This window comes from Ambystoma mexicanum, chromosome 2p (genome assembly GCF_040938575.1).
Source record: "Ambystoma mexicanum isolate Mex_15411 chromosome 2p, UKY_AmexF1_1, whole genome shotgun sequence".
Taxonomy (NCBI): Eukaryota; Metazoa; Chordata; class Amphibia; order Caudata; family Ambystomatidae; genus Ambystoma; species Ambystoma mexicanum.
The window spans coordinates 967,783,610-967,809,229 of record NC_090923.1 but is presented as its reverse complement, the minus strand read 5'-3'; the positions used below and the strand labels follow the sequence as shown (position 1 = coordinate 967,809,229).

The 25,620-nt window shown below is 46.0% G+C and overlaps 1 protein-coding gene across 2 annotated transcripts in view; it reads left to right on the top strand.

Moving 5' to 3' along the window:
* TOP6BL (TOP6B like initiator of meiotic double strand breaks) overlaps nt 1-25,620 on the top strand; it is a 1,011,792-nt gene that overhangs the window by 918,810 nt on the left and 67,362 nt on the right. For both annotated transcript variants that reach the window (XM_069643061.1, XM_069643062.1), the window contains one exon: nt 15,881-16,101. In XM_069643061.1, coding sequence (XP_069499162.1) covers nt 15,881-16,101 — 221 coding nt within the window. The remainder of the gene's footprint in view (nt 1-15,880; nt 16,102-25,620) is intronic.

Genomic DNA, 25,620 nt, shown 5'->3' with positions numbered 1-25,620 from the left:
CCTTACAGTATGCACACTAATTTAGTCCAAGTGGACTTCCATGCATGTTGGAGTAATTCCCTCTTCTTTATGCATTTCCTCTACCCCTATTATTATTTGCTACCTGCTGTAGTAACACTCTTGTTTTTAGATTCACTCGATCTTTCACCTCTTTTTCTTTTTCTGTATTTACACTATTTTCATAGTACTGGGCCATGTGTAATATCTCACTCTGTGATTTTGCTTGCCACGCACTTTCAGATGTCATTATCACATTTTGGATTTGAGGTAACAACCCTCTCACATATTTGTCAACAAATAGTCTTTTCCCGGGTTCAGTGCTTAAATCTTGACCACTAAAATCTGTAAACACTTCTTCAAATCTATTGAAATAGTCAGTAGCCAGCTCATCTTTGCCTTGCACACATGCAGTTAGTTTGTCCCATATAATTCTTCTTTCAGGTACTGTAACCTTCAATTTCTGTACTATTCGCGCTGGTAACGCTGACATATTTGACGATGGTTTTTCGCCAGCTTTTCTGTCTGCATTCTCTTTTATTAGGTTTTCCCAAATAGCACCCAAACTTTCATGATCATCTACATTCTTAATTTGCTTCCATATATCTGCTGGGAGAATTACAGGGAATAATAGGTCAATATTACTTTCAAATACGATTCAATTTCTTTATAGAATCCCGTTGGATTTTTTCTTATATCAGGGATTGTTTGTTTTATATTATTCACCTCTTGTCTAGACAAAGGGACATGTACATATTGTGCTGTGTAGTGTGCCTCTGTTACCTGCGCTGGAGCTCCATCAACACCTGGGGTTTCTGTTTTTGGCACAAAAGTGGGAGGGACTTCTCTCATCGGAAATATTGCACTAGCTTTCCCTCCTCTCTCTCTTCTATTAAGTACTATAGCTAGATCAAGGGATAGAGCAGTCTTTCCAGTTTCGGACAAACACGCTCTCTTATATACTGGCATTAACTCAGAGGGACATCAATAATTTCTCTCAACATATTTATCTTGCAAATATTCAACTATTACTTGTAATGCTTTCCTTTGCATCTCTATCGTGTACAGTTCAAACGTTTCATACACCTCCAATATAGGACTACTAGCATCCACAATCCATCTGAGCACTTCTCGCGTACATATTTTAATTTCTTCACTAAGCGGTTTTGATGGCGGGCAAAATCGCTGATGTACATATGCTGCCGACCCTCGTCTCCCTTTCTTCACCTCCTTGTACCGAAACCCAGGGGCAGAGAACATGTCTGACTATAATTTATCAAGTTCATCTTTAAACTATAATAACCTGTCCACATGCTCCTTCATTTCTGAATCACTTTCTCTCAATCGTGAAAAGGCATTAAAATCCTGCAACTTCTGCAGCGGCACCATACCAGTTAATTGCTTCCATCTTTCCATAAGATATTCTCCCATGCATTCCAACAATACCTGTTTTTCACTGAGCTTCTTATAATCATACATCGACCCCAGCATTGATGCCTCATCATTTCCTTCAATATATTTCTGCCTGTTCTTTCAACTCCCTCTTTCTCTCCTTGCTGACCGCACTACGGGTTATTCTAGCGTACACGCTTTGTGCAGGCCCGCTACTCCAATGCTGCCTTCTCTGATAGCTGCGGATTCAAGCTCGGTAGGTGGAGGGGGGAGTGGAATCACGTGTTCATGAGGGGCTGGTGCAGATGGAACAACAACACAGCCTAGGTTCTGGTTGGGCAATGGGCACTGATGCAATTGTGTCAATCTTACTTTTGGGGCGTTCTTGCCTTTTCTCATTTAAAATCTTATTGATTAGCTCATCTGATGCAAGCAACTCTTGTAGAGGATATATTTTTTCTATGCCTAATTGAAGGCTCCTATCTGCCCTTCTGATATCCTCATCCCACTGTTTTTCTTCCTGTTCTAGCACTTTATCTGCATTAGATTTGTGCCTACGCGCATGTTTCTCTCTGCTTCTTAAGCAGAGGTTAGCTTCCTTCCTCCAGTCTCTAATGATGTCAAATGTCGCAGGGCGTGCTTTCTTGCGCAGCAATACTGATTCCAAATGCTCTATTCACGGCATCTCAAAACTACAATTTTTCAGCCATTGCAAATCTTCTACGTGTCTGGTCTGCCTATGCCAAATTTCACAAAACATTATTGCCCCTACCCCATACTTCACATACAATTCGAACGCTGGTGACCCTTCTGGGGGCGCAGCCTGGCCAGTTTCCAAAGATTGTCTACTGTAGTGTAAAAATCCCACTAGACAGGAAGACAATTTCCCAGGCATGTTTGATCTTATTCGTACCTTACCCTGGGCGTTTGATCTTGCAAGAGCAACTCTTAACCAATATCAGAGCTGTTAAGAATCGGGGCACAACTCACCTGATCAATCAGCTCGTCTCTCAAGACGCAATTCGTCCGTATACAGACGCAACCAATGATCGTCGTGTCTGCGTATCTGGCCCAATCTGCCTCGTTTCTGAACCCTCGCCTTCTTGCTCTCTGGGCGGACTCGTCGATTATAGGCAGACATTGAAGTATCCCATTATAGTGAGGTGCTGGCAGTGTGCCAGAAGGTTTACAACCGCATCAAATAAGTTCTTTAGGAAAAATGGGTTGCATGAGGGTTGTCTGTAGATGAGAAAGAAGGCTAGTGTTGATTTGCATGAGGAGGAGTAGATTATGAGTGATTTGCAGTCTGTGATGTCAGAATGAGATATTTTAACCTTGATGGGCCCTTTATATAAAAGGACCATTCCTCTTCCTCTTTTGGCTGTTCTATTGCAATGTTTGATTTTTTAACGTTTGAGGGTATCCGCCGAATAGACCTCTAAGAGACAGGTGTCTGATGAATAGTAGGTCTATTTGACTATTTAGTGGGGATCATAGATGTCATAGGAATGTGGGGGCATCTGTTTCTGAATCTTTCTTTGGGATCTTGTGTTGTTTGAAATAGACCAGGCTGCTCCTTACCTGGAGGGTAGACTTTCAAAGACTCAAGGTTGTTGGATTCATCTTTAAAAAGGCTGCCCAAGTTCTTTGTGGGGTTAGGTTGGTCATCTTGGGCCCAGTGATGATTGTCTGTAGGGCGTTGTTTCATGACAAAAGGTGTAATCTATGTTGACTCTTTCAGAGAGAGATTTGTGGTAGTTTGGGTTTTGATGGAGTAGTTCCAGTAGTCGAGAATGGTTTATGTGATAGTTTGTGATATTTCTTTTGTTTTGTAGTAGTCCTGTTGAGTTGAAGTGCAAGCACATTTGACAAGGTATCTTAAGATGTATGATGACAATGGCCCTTTAGGGAGGTTGTTAGAACTGCCCCTGTTTTATCTCGTTGATTGATTTATTGGTGTCATGAAGAAGGAACCCTTAAATGTCCTTACGTTTTATTCCACTCAAATTCTGCTATCTTTCTGTCCTTTGGGAATAATGGGATCTTGCTGTGTGTTGGCCGATATGAATAGGAGAATTCTGTAGAACTAAACTGTTGTGAAGGTGCGTGGGCGCAGGGGCTGAGTGTTTGGTCTGGTGAAATAGGACCAGTGCTCAAGAGGTGGGTGACACAGAGTGAATCCCTGTAACGTGGCCTGTAGAGCGATGCACCAAAGTGCAGTAAAAAGTAATCTGAGGCAACAATTGGGTATCAGTTAATTAAGCAGTACAACAATTTGTAACCTTTTATCTGGGAGAACCAGGGTGCAACTAGGTTGGGGTGGTAGTTAATACAGTTTCTGGTAATTTATTTTAGGAGAACTGGATGTGAGAGTAAATTGAATCTAGAGATGCAGCAATTAAATTGGGCAAACAAAGAAGAACAGTTGAAAAGTTAATCTAATATTATAATTATTAATCTAGTGATGTAAGAATTAGTGTAACGATGTAACAATGTAACTAGTGATATAACAATGATCTGACAGTGCATAATTAATATAGTCGTACAAACCTGTTCTAGTCATTTACCAAGGAACAAAGATGGAACAATTAATCTAGTGATGCAGTAATCTAGTCTTGCAGTGTAACAATTAATGTAGCAATTCAAACAGATCATCTAGTGGGAACAATGCAGAATCCAGCAGAGCAATAATTAGTTGGGGTGGTGGGGGGGTGGGGTGGTGCGAGGCGCAGATCACAGTTGGACAACAATTAATCCAGTTTGATGAAAGTTCATCTAGTGATTTTCCACTTAATCTGGGCAACGCAGGAGTGAAATACAGTTGGACAACAATGCACTTAGTGTGACTGTACTTAATCTAGTGGTGGATCAATTAGGCTAGTGGCAAAACAGTATATTTTAGTTAGCAAGGAATCACATTTGGGGAACAGTAAATTATTTTAGAGGAATACCATCTACACAATAATTCTAGTGGTATAATAATTAATCTAGGCAATTAAGATGTGCAGTACTTTTGGACAATAATTAATCTAGTGGGACAGTACTTAAAGTACTGGACGTACAGCCCCTGCCTAAGCTTGACATTATCTAGGGGTAGTAGCAGATGTGCAGGAGACCTTACCTTATACCGGTGCATGGTTCCCTAGGGTAAGAAGATTTGTTCAAGGATAGGAATGAGCATCCTCCCTGCTACTCGAAAATAAAGTTGTGAAGAAAAGGAAATACATGGACGGGAGTACCACTATGAACTGTTCCCAGCCTAGTATAAGGAGTCATAGTTTGAGAGCATAGATTGGAGTCTAGTGATAACTTTCAAGAAGTGAGACTGACCATATTTTGGTGTCCCTGAATCTCTTCTTGATGATGCTAGTGAAAGGTCTAAAGACAGTTGGAGAATCATACTCCACAAGACAAACTGTGGTGATCACAAAGTCTTCAGGTCATGGAGGCTCCTCATTGACTTACTTGGAGTCTAAAGAAGGAAACGTGCTTCAGGCCAGTGATCATTCTCAGGGAGTTCAACATCTTTGTCCTTTATTGCCACTTCAAGATGGAGGGTATTTATCTTCCGCAGACACACTTTTACCTTAAAACTGGTTCCTGCAATTAGATATTAAGAATGACCTCACAGTCCCCACTGCAGCATAGCTTCAGAAGTACCTCCACTTAGCAAGGAAAGGACGGATTTGGAGGGTTTCCTGTCTACCGCCTGGTCTATCTTACACCTGTAGTGCTTCCCCAAACGGATTAAACTGGTTGTGGCAGTTCTTCGCACATGCTATTAATGTCTCAGGATCACACCCTGCTGCTGCAACAAGTCATCTAGACCATCTCCCTATTGCAGGACCTTCAGTTTGTTGAGGCTTATCTCTTCATACATTCAGTCAGTGTTCCCTGGTCTACTCCAATGTCAAGGCTTTCACCCTCTGAAGGACAAACATTTCTGGCCTGGTTCATAACACTGTCACCTAAAGTTTTGAATGAACTGCAGTGGTGAGGTCCCCATATGGAAGTTTGAAATAGGCGCTCAATCTTTGGTAACACTCAATATGGTGATAGAAACGGATGCCAGAGGTCGAATTGAAGTTTGTTGCAGTTTGAATCGATGCTTGAAAAAGGGTGAATCGTGAGGGCCACCAGAGTCAGTTCGGCAGTCAGTTTGACTGTGAAGATGCTCATGACGGGATGCGCTGTTCTATGCGGTCAGTCCGATAAGGCGCTCGAGGAAATGCAACTCGGAAGGGCCACCAGGGTCAGTTCAAGGGTCGGTTTGACCATGAATATGCTGGAGACTGGATGCGCAGTTCAGCATCCGATGGTCGCAGTTATATGAGCCACCAGAATTGGTTCCATTGGGGATGAAGATCGGCAGCAAAGGTCGAATGGAGGTTAGAAGGCAGCAGATGCAACAGAGTGCTGCAAGTTCAAGTCGAGGCAATGACACGCTCAGCTAGTGCAGTGCAGTGGCACATTGGTTTGAACGTGCAGCTCAATGGTTCGAAGATCAGAGGAGTGCCAAAGGCAGATCCGGAGGGTCCTGATGGTTCGATGCAGTTCACCTGGCTTGAATCATGGCTTGCAGTGGTTTGACAAAGGGAAATGCAGGAATCCTGACTTTCTTTGCTGTCAGTTGCTTTAAGTCCCTCTCATGGTTCCCAGGGACAAGTGTAGGCCTTGTTCTCAGGCTTCCAGAACACAGGAGATAGGTGCACATTTTCAGGAGTCCATCACCACAATGAGGTCCTGGGCAGCTGTGTGAATGGCAGAGATGCAGGTTTCGTTCCAGCAGTAGATCACTGCCAATGTGCCATGAGTATGTTTAGGGGACAGAGCTTACATGCGACTTGGAGACTCACTCTTCCCTCACTGGTGGAGGCCTTTGGAAAGTCAGCTATCCCAACAGAGGTCCAACAAATTCTTCCTGAGGTGTTTGTTCCAAAGTATAGGCAAAAGACTACAGGTGATTGGACTAAAGCATCCCTGATTTAGATGTCAAATCTCTGTGCTTGGAACAAGTGGACTTTGCCATCTGACATCATACTCAAAGTACTTTGTGGCAAAGGAAGTTGAGGGAACAGGAAGGAAGACAGATAAAGAGAGAAAACAAGATGTTAGCATTTTCCTCCAGCTGGTCTGGGCTACCCTTGTTTACACTAACTTCACCCCCTCCTTTGTCAATAGCATCAAAAGCCTTTTTGGTATAAAGGACCCTGATGAAAAGGCTAGTCCTTTTGAGTTGGGTGTGCCCTTTCTTTCCTGCTTCCCAGGCCAGCTCTTTCACGAAGGCTGGCTCACTGGAGGGAGGTGTTATCCGACCTCACAAAGGATCAAAAGGAGAGACAAAGCCATCATGACTCCTTCCATGTCACTTGGCAAGGCTAGACTGTCTGACCAGAATACACATAACCTTTCCACAGCTGAGCTGGGCTTACAGTGCTGACACAGGTATGTATATCGCACATGTATGAGGCAATAATAGTTTATAACTGTCACCAGTAAAGCAACTCTCATAGTTGTGCAGTTTTGGCAACAGGGGTGGATATCTTAAATGCAACCCCTGAGCTGCACTGTCTTGGTTGCCAGTGCAGCTGTCAGAGGGCATCTGTGCTCACAAATCCTGCTCTGTGCTACAGGGGAGCAGGTGCTGCAGGTCAGAATACTGATTCAGCAGAGCACAGGGGTATTCTATGCTTTTGCAATTGAGTTGGGGAGGAAGGGTTCCAAACAGCAGACCACGCTGAGAATTAGCAGCATCATTTTATATTAAAGAAATATTTTTAAAAAGCCAATGCTTTTACACCCTTGCCAGATGGCAATCCATCACATCAAGATTGTGTCCTTAATGTTCTATAAAATGGAAAGGCTCATCTTTAGGAAGTGTTTATATTGTCTTATTTAAGTGTCTTACGAAGAACTTGGGGCAGCCATATACGTAAAACACATTGGAGGTCATTACGGCCCTGGCGGTAGCCGTGCCGGTAAATACTGGTACGGCTGCCGCCGGAGTCTGAATTTACCGGCACCAGACAATGGAGACTTACCGGAGCATTACAGCCCCAGCGGACCCGGTAAATCCCCATTGCCGGTTACCGGTAATTATTACGCCCCATTCCCATTTGGGTCACATTGGACATAATGGGAATGGGGAGGACGGATGCAGCGGCACCATTCATGAATGGTGCCGGTGCATCCGTCAAGTTCTGCGAGCGGGTACCGTTCCACCTGCCAGGTCAGACCTGGTGGGCTGAAAAGCACCTGCTTGCAGAACTCGTCGTTTGATGGTCCGGTAACAGCGGTGCTGGTAGCTTACCGGTACCGTTGTTATCGGACCAGCAAACTTGTAATGAAGCCCAATTGCCTCCCATACTTCCTCCAATACCTTCTCCGCTTCTTCCCTGAGCTGGTATTTTCAGGTGGCCTCCTCATCTTCTGAGCTAGAAGTGGAACTACTGAATATGGAATGGGATGACAAAGAGGAACTTGATGTGATGTAATATGTTGAAGAAGATGACGATGGCATCTTTTTGCCCCTTTTTCTTTTCTTTGCCACTATATGCTCCTGTGGGCCAGTTTAACAATATTTTGTACTTCCTTCTTTGGCATCCTGCAAGAACGGTGATGGTAGTGATGTTCTATGTGCCACTTTTTTCTTTTTAGCCCCTGACATTGTTCTTGCTGTGACCTCTCTGTCAGTGTCTTCTACATGCTTTCTATGTTCTCTCCATTAGGAACTCCATTTTCCTCTGCTTATGTTATGCTGAAAGCATCTTACTGAGATGGCTGGCTATTAACACTGAAGCGGCTTATGTTACATCCGTATTCCATTCATACTTTACCACTTGCATGTCCCGGATGCATGTGCAGAGAGCTACTTAGCCTAACATGGGCAGTCGGGTACTGCTCGGCCCCACCTGCCAAGACACATAGGGCCTCATTACAACCCTGGCGTTGGACCATGGTGCTTTTAGCACCATGGTCCATGCTGGATTCTGCCATGGTGGATGGCGGATTTACCGCCCCATTCCAAGGTTGGCGGGGCGGTAAATCCCCATTCACCATGGCCCCTTCCCCATTCCCATTTTTGGCCCATAGGGCTCAATGGGAATGGGGAAGGCGCTAATTACGGCACCGTAAATTACGGTGCCGTAATTAGCACCAAGGTCCCTTAGCGGGTGGCACTTTAACACCTGCAAAAAGCAGGCGTTAAAGTATGAATCTGGCGTTAAGGGTCTAACAGCGCCACAGCCTTTTACGGCGCCATTAACCCCTTTAACGCCAGGGTTGTAATGAGGCCCATAATATCCTGTTGTGTGCCTCCCCCTTCCCCTTAGCTAAATAACTGAGGCCAGACCAGATTTCCTCATTTGTGGCATAACAAGGCCGCAGTTTATTTATAAACATTTCAAGCTATGACATTATTACAATCCCAGACGATCAGCAGCACGTTTCTGTTTAGACCTTCCTTGGCACCCCCTTTTCACCTTTCTCTGTCCTTCATTTATTTCCAGTCAGCTCTCTTTCATCTATCCATTCCTTTCCAGCATACTTCGGTCACCACTCCCGGAACTTCCCAGAGCCTCGGTCTGGGAAACACACATTGGCTGGCGCTGCTGCTGGGCTACAGGGAGTGCCAGTCTGCTTTTCTTTTCCACTAGCCCGGGCTGGAAGCTGATGACCTCGGAGGTGCTCCTCCTCCTTAAACTGTACAGGCCCCCACCGTTCCTGGGGAGAAGGTTACATTACGCACTGCTCGATGGCCTGAGTTACCGCCACAGCAAGAAGGGGTTTCTGCCCCTTTGCCGCCCCCTCTTCGGGCATCCTCCAAGTTCAGCAAAACAGGTACCAGCCCATAATCCGACAGGTGAAACCCTGTCCTTCTTATAATGCCCTCCATTCTCCAATAATGCCATTTTGTTAAGAAACCAGCCTCCTTGCAAAATGTTCACATTGCAACGTTCAGCTTTTTTCTGGACTTTTCAACAGCTGCAACTGACTTGGCCTCACTACCTATAAACCTCAGCATCGTTTCTGACCAGATCAGTTCGCAGGCCCCCAAGGTCTTGCTCAACGCCCAGAAAGTGCAGCACATCCCGCGCACCAGGACACCTCTACCCAATTTGGCCAAGTCATTCCCTCCTAGGTGGATACTCAGCTTTTGCCCCAACCAATTTGACCAGGGCCCCTTTCATTTAGATGTCATGTCACCCCCAACCTTATCAGCAAAGTTACCCCGCTGAAATTAATGGACTATTTATGTGAGCTAAATAACACATTGGATGTTTAGGGACATTCTACCAATGCAACGCATGCTCAGCCACATCTCCGCCCTTACATTTTTATGATCCTTAAGTTTAACAAAACAGTGGCCCGCAAGCAATGCAGAAATGGGAGATACTCATTCTGCGTCGCCGCTTCACAATACACTTCCTTGACCAACACTCGCCCCTCCCGTTTAGGTTGTTATGCCCCTACTTGTAGCCAACCTGATTCATGTTTAAAAAGCGGCAGCGCTTGGCCCACTGAGTTGTTTTAATCCATTCAACAAACCCTACCACCCAAAACGCTCAGCGTTTGCACATTTAGACAGTCTGGTATTCTCTTATATTGCGGCGTCCGGGGATTGCTGCTTAGCCCGGCTTTGCAGACTGTGCTGGGCATGCCTCGGTACAACCTAACATGATAATTGCAGTAGCCCGTTGCCCTGGCTAGGCTCTCTGGTGTGTCCCCAACAGGTCAATCAACTCCAACCTAGTTAGACCACTTATAACAAATTAAAAAGCTGCTACTTCACAGTTATTGATTATGTACTAGGAACGTCACCAGGGCTTGAAATTTGAGATGGTAGAGCTGGAAGCTAAAAGCAGCTTCTGGGTATCCTGCAATAGCGAGTGACCAGGAGCTACCACTGGCGCTAGTACCTAGCTTTCCCCAAATCCAACTTCCACGGGTTGGTGCAAGCTTATCATTATGTCCTTTATTTATGACCCTTTATGCTTTAACTATCATATCGATGTGTCCTAAAGTCTGCTTATAGCTTGACCGCCAATGCACAGCATTAACTTCACATAGTTGTATTTGTTATGCCTCAGTTGGCCCAGGAGCCGAGAGTAGCTCCTGGTAGCTGTTGGTGCCAAGCTAACCAGCCTCTTCTAGCACAGCACCTGGTATTCCCAGGCAGTCTCCCATCCAAGTACTACCCCGGCCTGACCCTGCTTTGCTTCTGAGATCAGACCCATAGCGCACCACACTAGTTCCTTACTACAACTCCACTAGTTGTTCGTGAAGCATCAAAATTGGGGCCTTCACCCACGTGTTTTCCATCCATGCATTCATAGAAGCATTGAAACTCCATTTGGCACTTTTACACATGTCTTGTTACCTGCACCCATGCCATTACCCTACCGCAGGCCAAGCAAAGTAATCCACACCTCTCAACCTAGGGGGCCACTATGCATTGTCTTGCTGTGCGTGACCCCATTGCCATTGACCACCATAGTTGTTGGAGCAGCATTAGAGGAGCATGTATGTTTATTGTTCTCCGCCCACTAGTCTCCCCCCTGGTCTTACACTAGCCACCATGTTGATAAATCATCCCTTGTATGGCCGCTTTGCTGTAGCAGAGCTGCCAGACAGGTACCGCACAGCTTAACGTGCCAGCCCCCCGCCTTTAAAAACATTTCCTTCTGACACAAAAACTTTGCACATGTAAGAACCTCCCAGGTCACAACACAAGCGTCAAACAGTACACTGCTCGAAAACTACCCTGCTGGCGGTACGGCGACCACCCATGGCACAACATCGTCCTCCAACACCCAGGCAGCCTTCCCGCGCCCGGAGGGAACACCGGAGGGCCGGCATCCAGCTCCTTGTGCGAAGAAGTGTCCTGTATTTGTCCCCAACTAAAATGGCTGCCACGCCACCCCATATGGCATCGTCCTTCTTCTATTTCTGGTGCTCTCCTGCCCCTTCCAAAATGGCAGTCATGCTTTGCTCAGTTTTTAGGTTCTTTCCTTTAATCTCCCCTCTGCTCTATACATGCGGCTCCTTTTGGCATAATCTTTTCTTCACTGCCAGCCGCTCCCCAGGCCTTTATGCTTGAAGTTGCAGCGGGCAGGTTTGGATGCCCTGTCTGTGCCCGCCGGCCTGGATGCCCTGTTAGAGCGTGCCAGCCCTCACTGCTCCGACAGGACTGCCTGGATTTCTTCCTGGGGATCACCAAGTTGTATGCACACTCCACCCGGCGCACCTTTGCCCGCACTAAAGCCTTTGAAGACCTCTTACCACTGCTCCTGCCCCGCCCAAGTTGGGTCCACGATTGGCGCTCCCTTGTGGGTGCCTGACCACCCGGATTCACCCTCTGGCTCAATCCTTCGCTCAACCTCACCGCCGTTCTCCTCACCATATCGCTAACTGCAGGTGAGGTCCTTCCGTTCCAGGTGTGCAGTGTGTAGCTGTGAAAGGTCTGGTTTGCATCCAGCAGCAGTGTCCCTAATTGTAGGAAGAAGGCATTGAGGTATATATGGCCCGGCGGTCTCCCCTACCACTATCGCCCGGAGGGAATATTGCTTAGATTCCTGCAAAAGCTTAGCTGCACGCTGGTCGATGCCCAGCTGAAACCCTGCATTTCTTGCACATCATCTACTTTGAGAAATAGTAGATTTCTCTGCAGTAATACGGACCAACTGAGAGTAATGCAAGACTCCAAATACTCCGCCATCCGTTGCCCCTATGGCCCCCACACGCGAGGTAAGCAGGGCAAGGGTACCCACACTAAAGGGGCGCTATGAGCCACAAACTTGGGAACACACCCGTTCCCCTCTCCCCCACACTTACCTCCTAAAACCGGGACAGCGCTGATCCTGCTGCAGGGGGAGCGGAGGTGCAAAGAGGCCGCTCCCCTTGCTCAGGTACCATATACACGGGCCATGGTATATGGCCCCACTTTCTTTTCCTGCCTATGCCTCACTAGGCCCCTCTGCCTTGATATGCCTTGGCGCTTCAAGCCCCCGTGGGGTGGCGCAATGTGTTATCCTCACTCAAGATGGCTGCTGCCATTCCAGAAACTGCTATTAAGTCAGCTGACAAATAGGGTCCGCTCACCTAGCCTCCGTAATGTATGTGATGCACAAGCTCAACAACTATGGGCTCCTAAACCTCCCTTCCACTCAATCCGAACACGGTTCGACTCTCATTGTGCTAAGTCTTCATTTCCCCTTACCATTCTTTTGGGTGCAGGACGTCCTTCGTGCCTGTTAAGTTTTGATCGTTGAAAAAGTTGCAAGTTTTGATCGTTGAAAAAGTTGCTAACCCCATCTGCTTACCCAGGCTGGGATCTTTACTCGGGTGCCCCCCAGCCCTGTCGCAAGGGACCCAGGAGGCTTCCCTCCTCCCTACTGCCTCCTCCCCCCCATTCCCGCAGGGAGTGGTTTAGGGGGCGAGCGGCTAACCCTTGTTCCCCAGAGCCCCGCAGTGGAAAAATCTTCTTAAGAATCATAATCTGAACTACTTGCTTGCCGTTTCAACTAAGTATGATGGGAAGGAGGATGGGGAGTTTTTTACCTCCTCTAGGGGAAGGTTAGGGCTAGAGAAAGAAGCTTGGGAATACTGTCCTACACAGATAATTACGTACTTGGAAGAGGAAGATAGAAATGGGAAATGTAAGAATCAAGCATTGACAAAGCTTCGGCAGTTTAGCTTAGGGGCAACCTGCTCGCCTTGGTAGCAAGACGACACAGAGCACCACAGGTTCGATCCCCAGGTCCGCACTTAGAAACCTCTGGGTATTAAGCGCCTTATAAATAACATATCATATCAATAGTTTTGACGTTTGTAGTTTATTGCATTTTACATTTAGCATAGAGGGAAGGAATGAGAAATGACAGCACAGAGAAGAAATGATAGCATTGGAGGGAATGAAGGCCAGCACCAGTGGGAGGGAATTTGGGGGTGAGATAAGCACTGTGGGGGGAGGAATAACACGAGGAAGAATAAAAAAATACAATAGATGAAAGGTAGACCAGCAACAGGAGCATTGTACAACATTTGAAGGAAGGACTGACAGAGCAAATGGGGGCAAGAAGTGACAAGGCAAAGGGGGCAGAGCAACAAGAAAAGGTGGGCTGATCGACAGTGCAAAGGTGGGCAAAGCGATATCGCTAGAGGGGGAAGGAGCGATAGTACAAGTGGTGAGAAGTGACAGCGCAAGGGGGAGGAGCGACAATGTAAAGGGGAGGTGTGTCATCGCAACCAGATGTAGGGTGCAGGGACAGTGCAAAAGGGAAAGGAGTGATAGCACAAGGGGGAGGAGGGACAGCACAAGGGATGGAGGAAGGACAGCATGAGGGGGGACAGCGCAAGGGTGAAATGAGCAATAGCGCAAGAGGAAAGGAGCGACAGCACAACGGGAAGGAGCAACAGGGCAAGGGGAAGGAGCAACAGTGCAAGGGGAAGGATTAACAGTGCAAGGTGGGAGGAGGGACAGCGCAAGGGGAGGAGGGACAGTGCAAGGGACGATGAGGGACAGTGGAAGGGAGCAGGAGGGGCAGCAAAAGGAGGGATGAGGGACACCATAAGGGCAGTGAAGGGACAGCACAAGGGGGAAAAGAGAAACAGCCTGTCACACCCGCAAGCAGCGTGTCATCACCTACCCCGCACAGGCACCGGTGGCTGTTTCCACAGTGGAGTTTGCGCTGCTGCCTGCTCCCTCGATGCCTGACCAGGCACCTTGCAGAATTCCGCCTGAAGCCGCATCGCCATCTTGTTTTACGCATGGCCACTCTGGGGCCCGTTGCCATGGAAACTGACACACTCTATGGCCTTGCATGCGTTCGGCAGCACCATCATATTGCCTGTATTGATGATACAAGCGTCTGTTGCTATGGTCACCATCATGCCGCTGCGAGCCTCATTTGTGCCTGCCTGCCAGAGAACGCTGCACGGATAGCTGCACATCTCAACACTTCCCAATTCTCTGTTAGTTCTGGGTCTGTTGTGCCTTTACCTGCTTTTCTGGCCCTTCTCTGCTGGGTCCTGCTGTTCTGCCCTCTGTTCTCCTGTGCCTTCCCTTAACCCTGTTTGGGTTTCCTTGTCCTGCTGCTTTCTGTTATTGGGGCTCATTCTAATTCTCTGGCCTCTTTCATTCTTTTATATTCCTTACCTCTTGGGTTCAGCTTGACTCCCTGGATCCCAATATCTCCTGCATCTTCAAATACCTTCTTGCCCTCCCAGTTCAGTGCTTGCATTGCCTTTTCACCACGTAAATACTGGGAGGTGAGTCTGTGGTATTAGGGATTTGGTTCAGCAGTCACCCATGTCACATTTCATGGTAGGAGTTAGATCTAGACCCTTAGCATTCACCTTTGTTCATCCTGGAGTACCCCAGAGAGAACATACCACCAAGATGCACTCAAGATACACAGCAAAGAAGTCCCATGCCTCAAACCACCAAGACCACAGGTACCTCGCGCTTACGTGATGCTCTGCTTGACACAGCCAAGTGGAGCGTGATATCGGTTGTATGTATAATTGAAGCCTTTGGTCGTAGTTGTCCTATATTGTAGTTTTATTTTATTTAGAAATCTGTCCTATATTGCAGTTATATTTTATTTAGAAATCTAAATGTGATTTCTTATGAGGACATCTGTATGTTGTCAGTGGTACTGCACCTCTCCAATCTCAATGGGATTTTTTACAAGGATACCTTTATGTTGTCAGTGGTACTGCATCTATTCTATGAGCTACAACCTGCAGCTGTCCTTACAATTTATTTTATTGTAGAGGTGAAGTACCACTGACAACATAGAAATGTCTTCATAAAATAACGCATTCAAATTGGAGAGGTGCAGTACCGCTGACAACATACAGATGTCCTCAGAGGAAATCTCACATTTGTGAGGTAACAGTATCCAGAAAGGGAAACCTTCATGTTGCCCAACAGGGTCAGACAAGTAGCCCAAATATAGCCCAACGTCCTCTGGCTGCAAAAAAGAAAGATCACTCTGCCATCCCAGCATTGAAAGTGACATGGTCTCATGACATGATATATAGCTCCTGATTTCTAACAAATTATTTAAACAAGCCATCATTGGATTACATGGGTGTAATGGAACATGAAATACCATGCACGATCAAAATGAAAAAGCGATGTCAAGTTGAATGAGATAGGATTGTGTTTTTCTGCACAAATAGTCTCAAGATGGTTTAACATGATCATCAACATGTCAGCCAAAACATGAAATCAGATTACTGGCTGTCTAAGTTCAAAAGCTGCAGACCATGATAACAAATCACCACAAAGTTGTACACTCCATCTTATCATGGTGTTGAATAAAATCATGAACGGTACAAGCTTGGCTTGTGGAATGTTAACTGCAGTGTGTGTTGAACGGGACACTGGAGGGTACATATAGCAAGATTGGGCTTCTGAGATTTAATTGCTATTCCATGATCCTGACATGCCATAATAATAGAAACTGCTTTTTTATGTTCAAAGATGATTTATTTGAAGAGCAAATCCCCCATGAAAATATACACAAGAGGAAGAGAGCAGCTCAATATGAGCACATGGTAAATCTACATGGAGAACATGCAAGTCATTTTGAACCAGATGTTCTGCTGAGCTGTAGTGATTCAGGACCTCCCCGAGGCAGTCAGAATCAGTCGCCAGTCGACTCTGAAAAGCAGCAAGAGGATAGCATGGAGAATCCAGATCAGGTGTGTGTTAAATGGCACTTTTTCTTAACTAAACTTTTTAGGAGAAAAAAAACAGAACATTGACAAAATAATCTTGACATTCAATTGTGCGGAAACCATGTACAATCATGACAGGATGATCCTTCATGGGTTCCAATGCTGTGCTGCGATGAAACAGATTGGCTTTACGAAAACTATATACAATCACATCCTCTTTGCTTTGGAAGGATTAAAAAGTGTCACTGCCGTGAATATTACACAGGACTAAACAAAGGCTTCAAATCTTTAGAACTTTGCAATGGTGCATTCAAGTGCGAGGGAACAAAAGAAAAGCATGGATAACCAAATGAGTCTAGAGAGACGCATAAGAATGTTTAATTTTCTGAGCTGCAGAGTTTGTTGAATGGGTACGCGATTCTCCTTTGAGCCCATCTGCTATCATCAAATTGGTCAGCACATAATTTTTTCTGGGGGGGGGGTTCAGAAAGTGATTTACAGAGTTTGTTTCTTAAAGCTCTCTAGTGTATTCTAGAGAGAGCTTGTACATAATGGAATACACTTTCTCTAGTGTTACTTGAGCCAGTCATGCTGCCTTGCATCACAGCCTTACTGATTACATTTCAAGCAAAAACAGATGATAGGGTGTTCTGCACCAATTGACTGTCACCTCTGTCATGCATCGTTACATCCAATTTTGCCTCTGTAAATGTTTTTCATAAAATGATTCTTGAGAGTTTTCCATCAGACATGGTCCTGACCAGGTGGCGGGTAGCAGAAAAATAATGCGACTAAGAGGATAGCAAATCAATGTAATGCGACCTATAGAAAGGCAAGGTATGAAAAGACTGTCCAGAATGATATAAGGTCAAAAGTGTACTAAGTAAAATTTGAATACCGTACCCAGGAAGCTCTTAACTCAGTCATTCAGTAAATCCAAGCACTGTGATCATTATTACACTATTTATTATTACAGTAATGCACGTACATTGAAAACGGTGCATAGTAAATGTCAGAGAGTTTTATACAAATTACCCAGCAAAAACAAATGCGGATCAGCGATCAGATTCTCCACGATATGTGGAATGGGTTTTGATTTTGACAAAAGCAGCTATTAACCAAACATAAAAAAAGAAATTAAAATTTAATTGTACTAACATTGTAATTGCAAACTGGCTGTTTTTTCAAACGTTTGCAGTGTTAATTTCTAATCATCACCTCCAGTATATTAATTGACAACAACTTAACACTTGAACCGCAAGCCAATGCAGCAGTAAAGAAATGCTTCTTCCACCTACACACAATCAAATGGATACTTCCCTTTTTCACCTTCCCACATAGAACACTTGCTGTCATTTCTCTCGTCCTGCCAGGAATAGACTACGCCAGCAGCATCTATATCGGAATGCCAGACTACCTTATCAAAAAACTACAATGAATACAGAACACAGCAGCAAGACTACTCCTAAGACTCACTACGAGAGAACACATCACATCAGCAGTGAGAACCCTACATTGGTTACCAGTCAAGAAACACATTTTCTTGAAAACCATCAGAGCAACCCACGGTCAATGAGCAGAATGCATTACATGAAAAAGTGTCCATCTACATTCGCCTCGAACCTAAATAATACTCAAAGCGTAACTTTGGGGGAACAGAGTTCTCCTGCATAGATGCAAGACTCTGCAACTCGCTCCCAAAGGAAATATGAACAACAGAAGATCACCTAAAGTTCTGAAAATTGTTAAAAACATGGCTCTTTAGCTCATCGGGTTAAATAGGAAACATCATTGAAGGGAAACTGCCAGCAAACCACAATAGAAACACCAAAAACAACTGAAAAGTGGTGAACCAAAATGGGCCACCCAAAGAAACCAAGCATTCTACCCCAAATCATCACAGAATAAAATTAACTGGATCGATCAACATAATCTTGCACAAAAGGACTCCGACGACGCCGCACTAACCCTACTAAAACTCTTTAATACTCTGCATACTCATCCTCAAACACTGAAAAAATCAGACTCAGATCTCCGTCGCAGACAAATATAAATAAAACCACCACAAACGGCATACACTGCACAATACCCAACAGGCAACTAAACCAATCACAGACAAATCAGCCCGTACACACTCATGCACCAAACACCACACAACGTCTACCAACTAAAAACAAACCAGCACACACTGGACGGTTTTTCCAAACTGAAGCTATCAACAGCACATCAAAGCTCTCTTGCTCTTTTCCCTCTCAATCCAACTAACTAAGCCCTCCCAACACTCCTTCCTTTTCAGATCCACCAGAGTGCCTAGAGACCATAAAAATGGCAGACTTTGTGTGGTATAAATCACAATAACATAACATATTTTTGATATAATAAGAACAATATACTTGTCTTACTGAGCAAAGCACTTTATGAAAACCTAGAATAGCCATATACATTATTTTCTGATAGAACGTTAACATTCCAAGATGGACAGGCTGGTACACACTCCTATTGTACTCAGTCAAAAAATCGTTGAGAAGGGGATTGAGAAAAGTGGCATGAGTAGTGTTCAGCTGGCTCTGCATAAGATCAAAGAACATTTGGGGAACATAAGAATGATCACAGATCATCATATTTGACAACCCGCGGGGACGCAAGGGTGCGGGGTGTTCAGCTCCCGCAGAGGGCTGTGCTGCTGTCACGCAGACCGCCTGAGCGATAGGCCACGCCCCCTACTTCACATAAGCCGCTCCAAGGCCCGCCATGGCCGAAGCCCACAGGGACACAAGGGCGCGGGGTGTTCGGCTCCCAAAGGGGTGTTATGTGACCGAAGGGGCTGTCCCCCTGTGGATTACATCTGCTATCTGGCCATCGAAGGTAGCACAACTCCATCAAAGTTTTAAGTGAAGGTGAAGAGTAAGAAAAGGGGGAGGAGGCGGTCCGCCCGAACTGTTTCTTCCCCATGCACCTCCCTTTTGCATTGATGTGGTGAAAATAGCTGTGGTAACAGAGGCCATTGTCTCATACCCCACACCCTCACCACTGCTCAGCGCTCCCTAGCCTTGCACAATCGGTAGGAAAGTTTTAACAGTAAAGCGGAGGATGTTGGTCTCACCCTCTTCAGACACTTGCCCCGATGGGAGTAAAGCAGGAGCTCATAGCTCTACTATGATAACAGAGATGCCTACAACTTAATCAGGGACATTAAATTTCTTTCTGGGAGGAGGACCGGATGTCAAAGGGAACAACACAAGTGACATGCTGGAGAGCTCAGTCTTGACTGGTACAGCAACGGGAAATACCATGTAATGCCTGTTCCTGGCGTAGGTGACGCCAGCCCAGACCATTCAGTAGTGACTCCCTGGGGAAGTGCCTCCCCACCTGTAGACTCACGGGTTGCCCACTCCGACCAGGGCCTCCCAGGGGGTCTGCGAACCCGTAGTTTTGACATTAGCCGATGCATCTATCCCCCCTTCTTTTACCACTTACACGCCCCAGCTCGCGAGGAACCCTCATGGGATCTTAGAGTATAACCTGTACGTGAAGTGCACCCATGACTCTGTTCCGGCCATACTCGAGACCTTCCAGCTACCTGCAAACTTTAACTTAGAGGGACACAAAGCCGACTTTTCCAAGAGCGCAACCTGTAGCCCTTCTGTTCATGGGCTTCTGTTCATGGGTTACACAACCCAAGACCTTCCACGCCAAGGCCCAGCTTTTCGATATCCTTGGATGACTCTCACCATCTCGAAAATGGATATGTGCGGCCCGTTTGCTGGGAAAAGTCCTTTGTCGGATATTAACCACCCCGTATAAATCCCCCAGAAACATTCTTTACCTCAGCCTTAGCCCCCAACAAGGGTGAACCAGCCCACGGTTACAAATGCTCCTTGTTCCTTCTTGATTTAGCGGCCCTGAAGAAGCTTCTGTTACTGATTCTCCAAAACGACAGATGCATAGGAAGTGACACTCCAGGGGAGCTTTATTCTGCCAGGAAGGAAATTCCTAGGGGGCTGGAACCAGCTGTGAAGAAACCTGGAAGTACCCCCAAATTGGACATGACTCAGCTCGACATGCAGGGCCCCATTATGCACTCCAAAAACAGTGGCTGTCAGGGGGCCGGAGGGGATAACTGATGCTGGCACCAACTTCACACCTTCCAAACCACAAGATAAGCTACTCCAAATAAAATAGCAACCCGGGAGAGGGGGCTGTAAGGACCCGATAAAAGGGGGTCTGCACATAGAGGGTGAGGGGTTCTGAGAAGTTGGCTACGGTGAGAACTCAGAATTAGCCACTCGCAGTACACCAAACATATGGGCCTTAAAAACGCTAAATGCCTAATCCTCAGATAGGGACTATGGTCATCAGAAGGGGGGCCTGAATTAGATGTCGACTATAGGCTTAGCTGTAGAAAAGGTGAATTCTGATAACTCGATCTCGGATTCTGTGATTGTTACTGTCCAATTGCAATCCGTTTTTAAAGTGTGTTGACATGATTCCGTTGTTAAAACCACACGCCACAGTGCATTATCTGTCAATAAGCAGAATGCTCACTTGTGGAACATTACCATAATGGCTTAAGATCCCAAAAATGGCAACTGAGCTTTGTGTCTTCAGAGTGGAAACTACTCCAGAATGAAGGAGCTGGACCTACTACTGTGAACATTTCTCCTACTCCAGCTTCTGTTGTGTAGTGGCACTCAGTGTAAGGGCTTCAATACTTAGAATTATTGCATAGAACAAATACCCTTACAGCATGCAATCATTCTCGGGATCCGCCTCATTGTGTTACTGCTGGCACGGCAGTACCAAAGTCACATTTACAGATATGCTGTATACGGTATTTCTTAAGGTTTTTAACCATGTTTTGCAATTCTTTTTATATCCATTTAGACCATCATTTTGGGCATGGAAATAGTTTGCATACAGAAGAGGTTCATACCGATGCTGTGCATGTTTTTAAATGCACAAAAATGGTAATTGTGACCCTTTTATGCATTACATGACAAAGGTGACAAAATGGCATTGATACCATCTTTAAATGTCCTCATGAGAAAACAACTTCGATGTATTGATGGGAAGTGTGTCTGCCTACATTTAGTACAGGAAAAAGCATTTAAGCACTTCTGGGGAATTGAAGAAATGTTTACCTCCAGCAAATTAGATTTTAAATATGTGGTAGTTGACCTACGTAAATTAAATATGGCTGTAAATTATCACGAGGTATTCCAACAGAATACTGCATACAGTATTTCTGCCACGCCCATAATCAGGTGAATTGTAAAACCAGTTAATAAATCCAACTATTGCTCAGTTCTACCATTATCGCCATATTTATAGTGAGGCCCTTAGAATGTTATTAAAAGTTTGGAGGATTTTTTAATGGAATTACCACATGAGATCATTCGAGTTAATGCATGTGACAATTCTGGGAATCATCCTCAATTCAACAAACAGATGTTCTTTTTTTGTATCCATTTTCATCATCATTGTGAGGGTGGAAATGGATTACATACAGTAGTGGTGCATGCCACTTCTGTATATTTATTATAATGCTGAATACGGCCTTGCTCATAATGGGCCCCGCAAACCCTCATTATGGGTTGGGTGCATTGTTCACTGGAATTATCGCAGTTGACGGTAGCAAATACAAATTACAGACATACTGCTTATGGGATTTAATGGGTGGATCCCACAGCAAACACGCAACACATCAAGATGCTTAAATCTCTCTTGGCCTATTGTGGTGCTGGGTTTTGGAGAGACGGTTATGGGGGTAGGGAATCAACACAAAAGGAAAATGTTCAAGTAAAAGGAATAATGAGGCATAAAAGAAGTTCAGTGAAGGGCTTACTCCAAAAGGGCCCATCTTCCCAAGTTCAAAAGCCAAATTCAATATGCTACGTCCTATATTTCTGGGCGTCCGCTCCCAGAGCAGTGTCTTTCAGATTACTCGCAGTCTCAGGATTTCTCAAGTGCCCCAGTACACTTTGTACTTTGTTGTCTTTACAGTGAAAACACAAGATTAACTCAAAGGTCATGTCTCCAATGAAGTATCATGGAGGTCCAGTGCAAAGGTTCTCTCAGTTCTTTTAAGCCCTGTTTCCTGATCTTTGCTGGCAGTTTGACAGAACAAAATAGATGTGGTGAAGAGGCGCAGGTTGATACAAACAAAAATTAAATAACTCCAAATAAAATGTCTCTCACTTCTAACAGCCCCTGCCTGTCAGTCTCAGTCTTATTACAAAGTGCCAGTGTCTGATATTCGTAGCTTTTTGTGCAATGTTATTATGTAGCCAGGGGATGGCACGGTGGCCTCATCCTTCCTGATGTCAAGTCTGCACTTGGGAATGATGGTTATACAGCAGTGTGAGTCACATTAGGTAGACAGGAGAACACCCTAAGGACTTCACATGGACCTCTTTGGGACTCTCACCACCTCCTTCTCCCGTTGTCTTGTTTCAACCGTTTTCCAACCCCTCTGGCTCCTCCTTGATCTCCACCACAAGCTAATACCTGGTGGATCTATTCTTGTTCCTTCTTACTCTCTATCTCATCATCTTGCGCTTGCTGCTCACAATCCTTTGGTTCTGCACTGGAGCCCAGCATCACGTGGCTTGTGACCGATGACTTCCCCCTGCCAACCCCAACCGTCCACTAGGAAGTTCAAGCCTTTTGAAAATGAGTGAGTGTGTCAAGGAGGAAATAGTGAATGATGGGGGAATCGTATCAGCATTATAGGCAGGGAGAATGTGATTTCCGTTTCGGAAAAATTTGCATCAGGCAGCTGTGAGGAACCAGGAATGAGACGCAGACACAGGACTCACCATGATTGGTACACACTTTTCTCCAGCATTGGATCTTTTCATAGATTCACTCGCTGTGAATATTCCCCATCGTCAGGCTGGGAATCCTCGGTAACATAGAGCAGTTTACACTTAAACTGAAAACTTTGTCTTTTTTGTGCTCTATTGTAGTCATTTTGGGTCATACTACCCACAGCCAATAGGAACACCTACCTTAGCTCCTCCCCTGTCAGCCATCTTCAGACTTTTTATCACACGTTAGTGTACGGAGTCCTCAAAAACATCTCTTCAACATTTCTATGACTGAAACATCAATTTTCACATCTTTCTATGAAAAATATATATTTTCGATATCCACTCGATGACCGGCGTTAGCAGCGACAGTACGAGCTCCATGGACCGTTACCGCCGCCTGTAATCTTCAAAGAAGTACGTCCGCGCAGTTGGGCCTACCTCATGGCAGCTGAATCCACGAGCAAGAGCCTGTTCAAGACCTGTGCCTCTGTGGACTAAAGAACGTCTACGTGGAGGATCACCACAACGACTGTCTCTACCACCTTCATCTGCTATTAAGGAGACCGTTATCGTCATCTTGTTGCATAGCTCGAGGACGTCTGCGGGGACTCTGACTCTGCTCCAGTATGGAGTCATGCCTAATTACGACAGGGCAGGACGGTTCAACGAACCACCTCTGGTAAGAGGTCCAGGTCGCCCGTGGTGCAGGCCACCAGCAAAATGAGACATAAGGAAACCTCAGGCGATGAACCAAAATCCTTGCACAAGGACCGTTCTTCACCAAAGGTCAGTGCCCATGAGGTGTCGACAGGGAAGGAAGGCCAAGGCCATTTCCATCGCCCCAAGGATGCAACATCATCTAAGTCAACGTCCAAATCTGGGGGCCACTCTTTGCCTTCAGCGTCAAAAGCTGGCCCGTCATCAAGATCGGAGGCAAGTATGTCCTCGCCGATGACCAAACCTTCCTCCAGGTAGTCTACCCCAAAGCCGTTGACGCCGTCAACCGGCATCGCTTCGAACTACCACGTTGTCTACAAAACCGTTGACGGCCACAAACTCTGCATCTTTGAAAACCTTGTTGACAGCATCTACGTCCACGGCTGCTACTACTTTGTTGACGGCCTTGTCAATGACCTTGTTGATGGCAAAAAGTGCCCCTTCTCATCGGATGGTTACCACTGCCATTGTGACAAATGTCGCTGACACCCATACCAGCACAGTGTCCGCTTTAACAGCTCGTCCACGGGCTTCATACCCTAACCTTGCGATGGCCGTGTTACTGTGAGGTACTATTGTATCGGATCCAAGTTCTTCCCTATCAGAGAATGTGGAGGAGCCAGAGGAGGATACCATCATGTCCCCGCATTTGTCACCACCACGCACAACATCGCCTCCCAGAAGGCAATCCAGTTCACCACTTGGTGAGGCAGGTGTGATCAGATTGCAACTTTTACCTACTCTGCATTCATCCCAGTTACAGGGCAGTTTGCCTGCAATGCAGCCGGCTCCAGTACTGTATCCACAAAGAAATATTTCACTGGAAATTTTATCTACCTTGCCCACACTGGTGGCCACTTTACAACAATGGCTGCCTTCTCCAGCCCCGGGTCCAATACCTCATAGGTGTCCTCATGCAGATATCCCTGGGCCCTCCAGGGAGGTGGATGACATCCCCCCAGCCCCTGCCAGAAGGGGTGGACACCTGCCAGTGCTGCAAAGGCTGTCAGACACTGGCATTGACACTGATCCTGACCAGTTGGACGATGTGGTTGACACGCATTCATCCCACATTGATGAATTTGACGATTTTTGTCACAGGTGATGGATAACCAGATGACATTCCGCTCAGGGACTCAGGCCTGGATGATGTTCGGCCTTTCCCCAGAGGAGCAGCGCAAGAAATCTGTAATGTCCATACCGCTGTTAGAAGACGTCTGGGAAGATGGCCTAGTCACCTTGGCACATCCTGCTACTGCCCGGCTATTGATATTGATATTTTATTTGTATTGCGCTCGTACACAAGTGTTTCTAAAAAGGCTAAAGAGGACCGGTTCGACATAAAGTACCAGGCTTTGAAGAGTGCTGCCGCCTGCCTACGCATCCAGCCCACGCCAGCAGACTCTGTTGTCTCTGCAGCGACCAGGAAAAGGTCGGCCAACCCATCATCCTCCTGCTCTGTCCCTCCGGACAAGGAAGGCAAACCCCTCAACGCCTTTGGCAAGAAGGTTATTACCACCGCAGCCACAACTATTAAGGAAGCAAATGCAATGGCCATTCTACCACGCTACAACTGTGAACTATGATACAAAATGGGTACCCTGCTAGAGTTTCTTCCTGAAGATAAGAAACAGGAGGCCATGGGCATCTTCCATGAGGGTGAATTTGCATCTGACCATACCATCACGGTCTCAGTGGACTTCGCAGAAACTGAGTTTCGCCAGCTAGCGAATGGAGAGGTTCTACGCAGACATGTTTGGCTAAAGGCCACAGACTTTAGACTTGATGTCCAGTCCAGAGCCATTCATATGCCTATTGACGGATATGCCCTTTTTGGAAAAAAGGTAGATGAGGCCCGGCAGCCCATCAAAATAGACACTGAAACCACTCGCTCCTTGGGCACCCTACAGCAAAGGTGCCAGTCCTTTCGTTCCGGCAAAGGGCGCTGTGGCAGGACTTCGCTGGATAACCGCTCAACATACCAGTCCTCCTCCTCTTACAAGAGCCCATACTC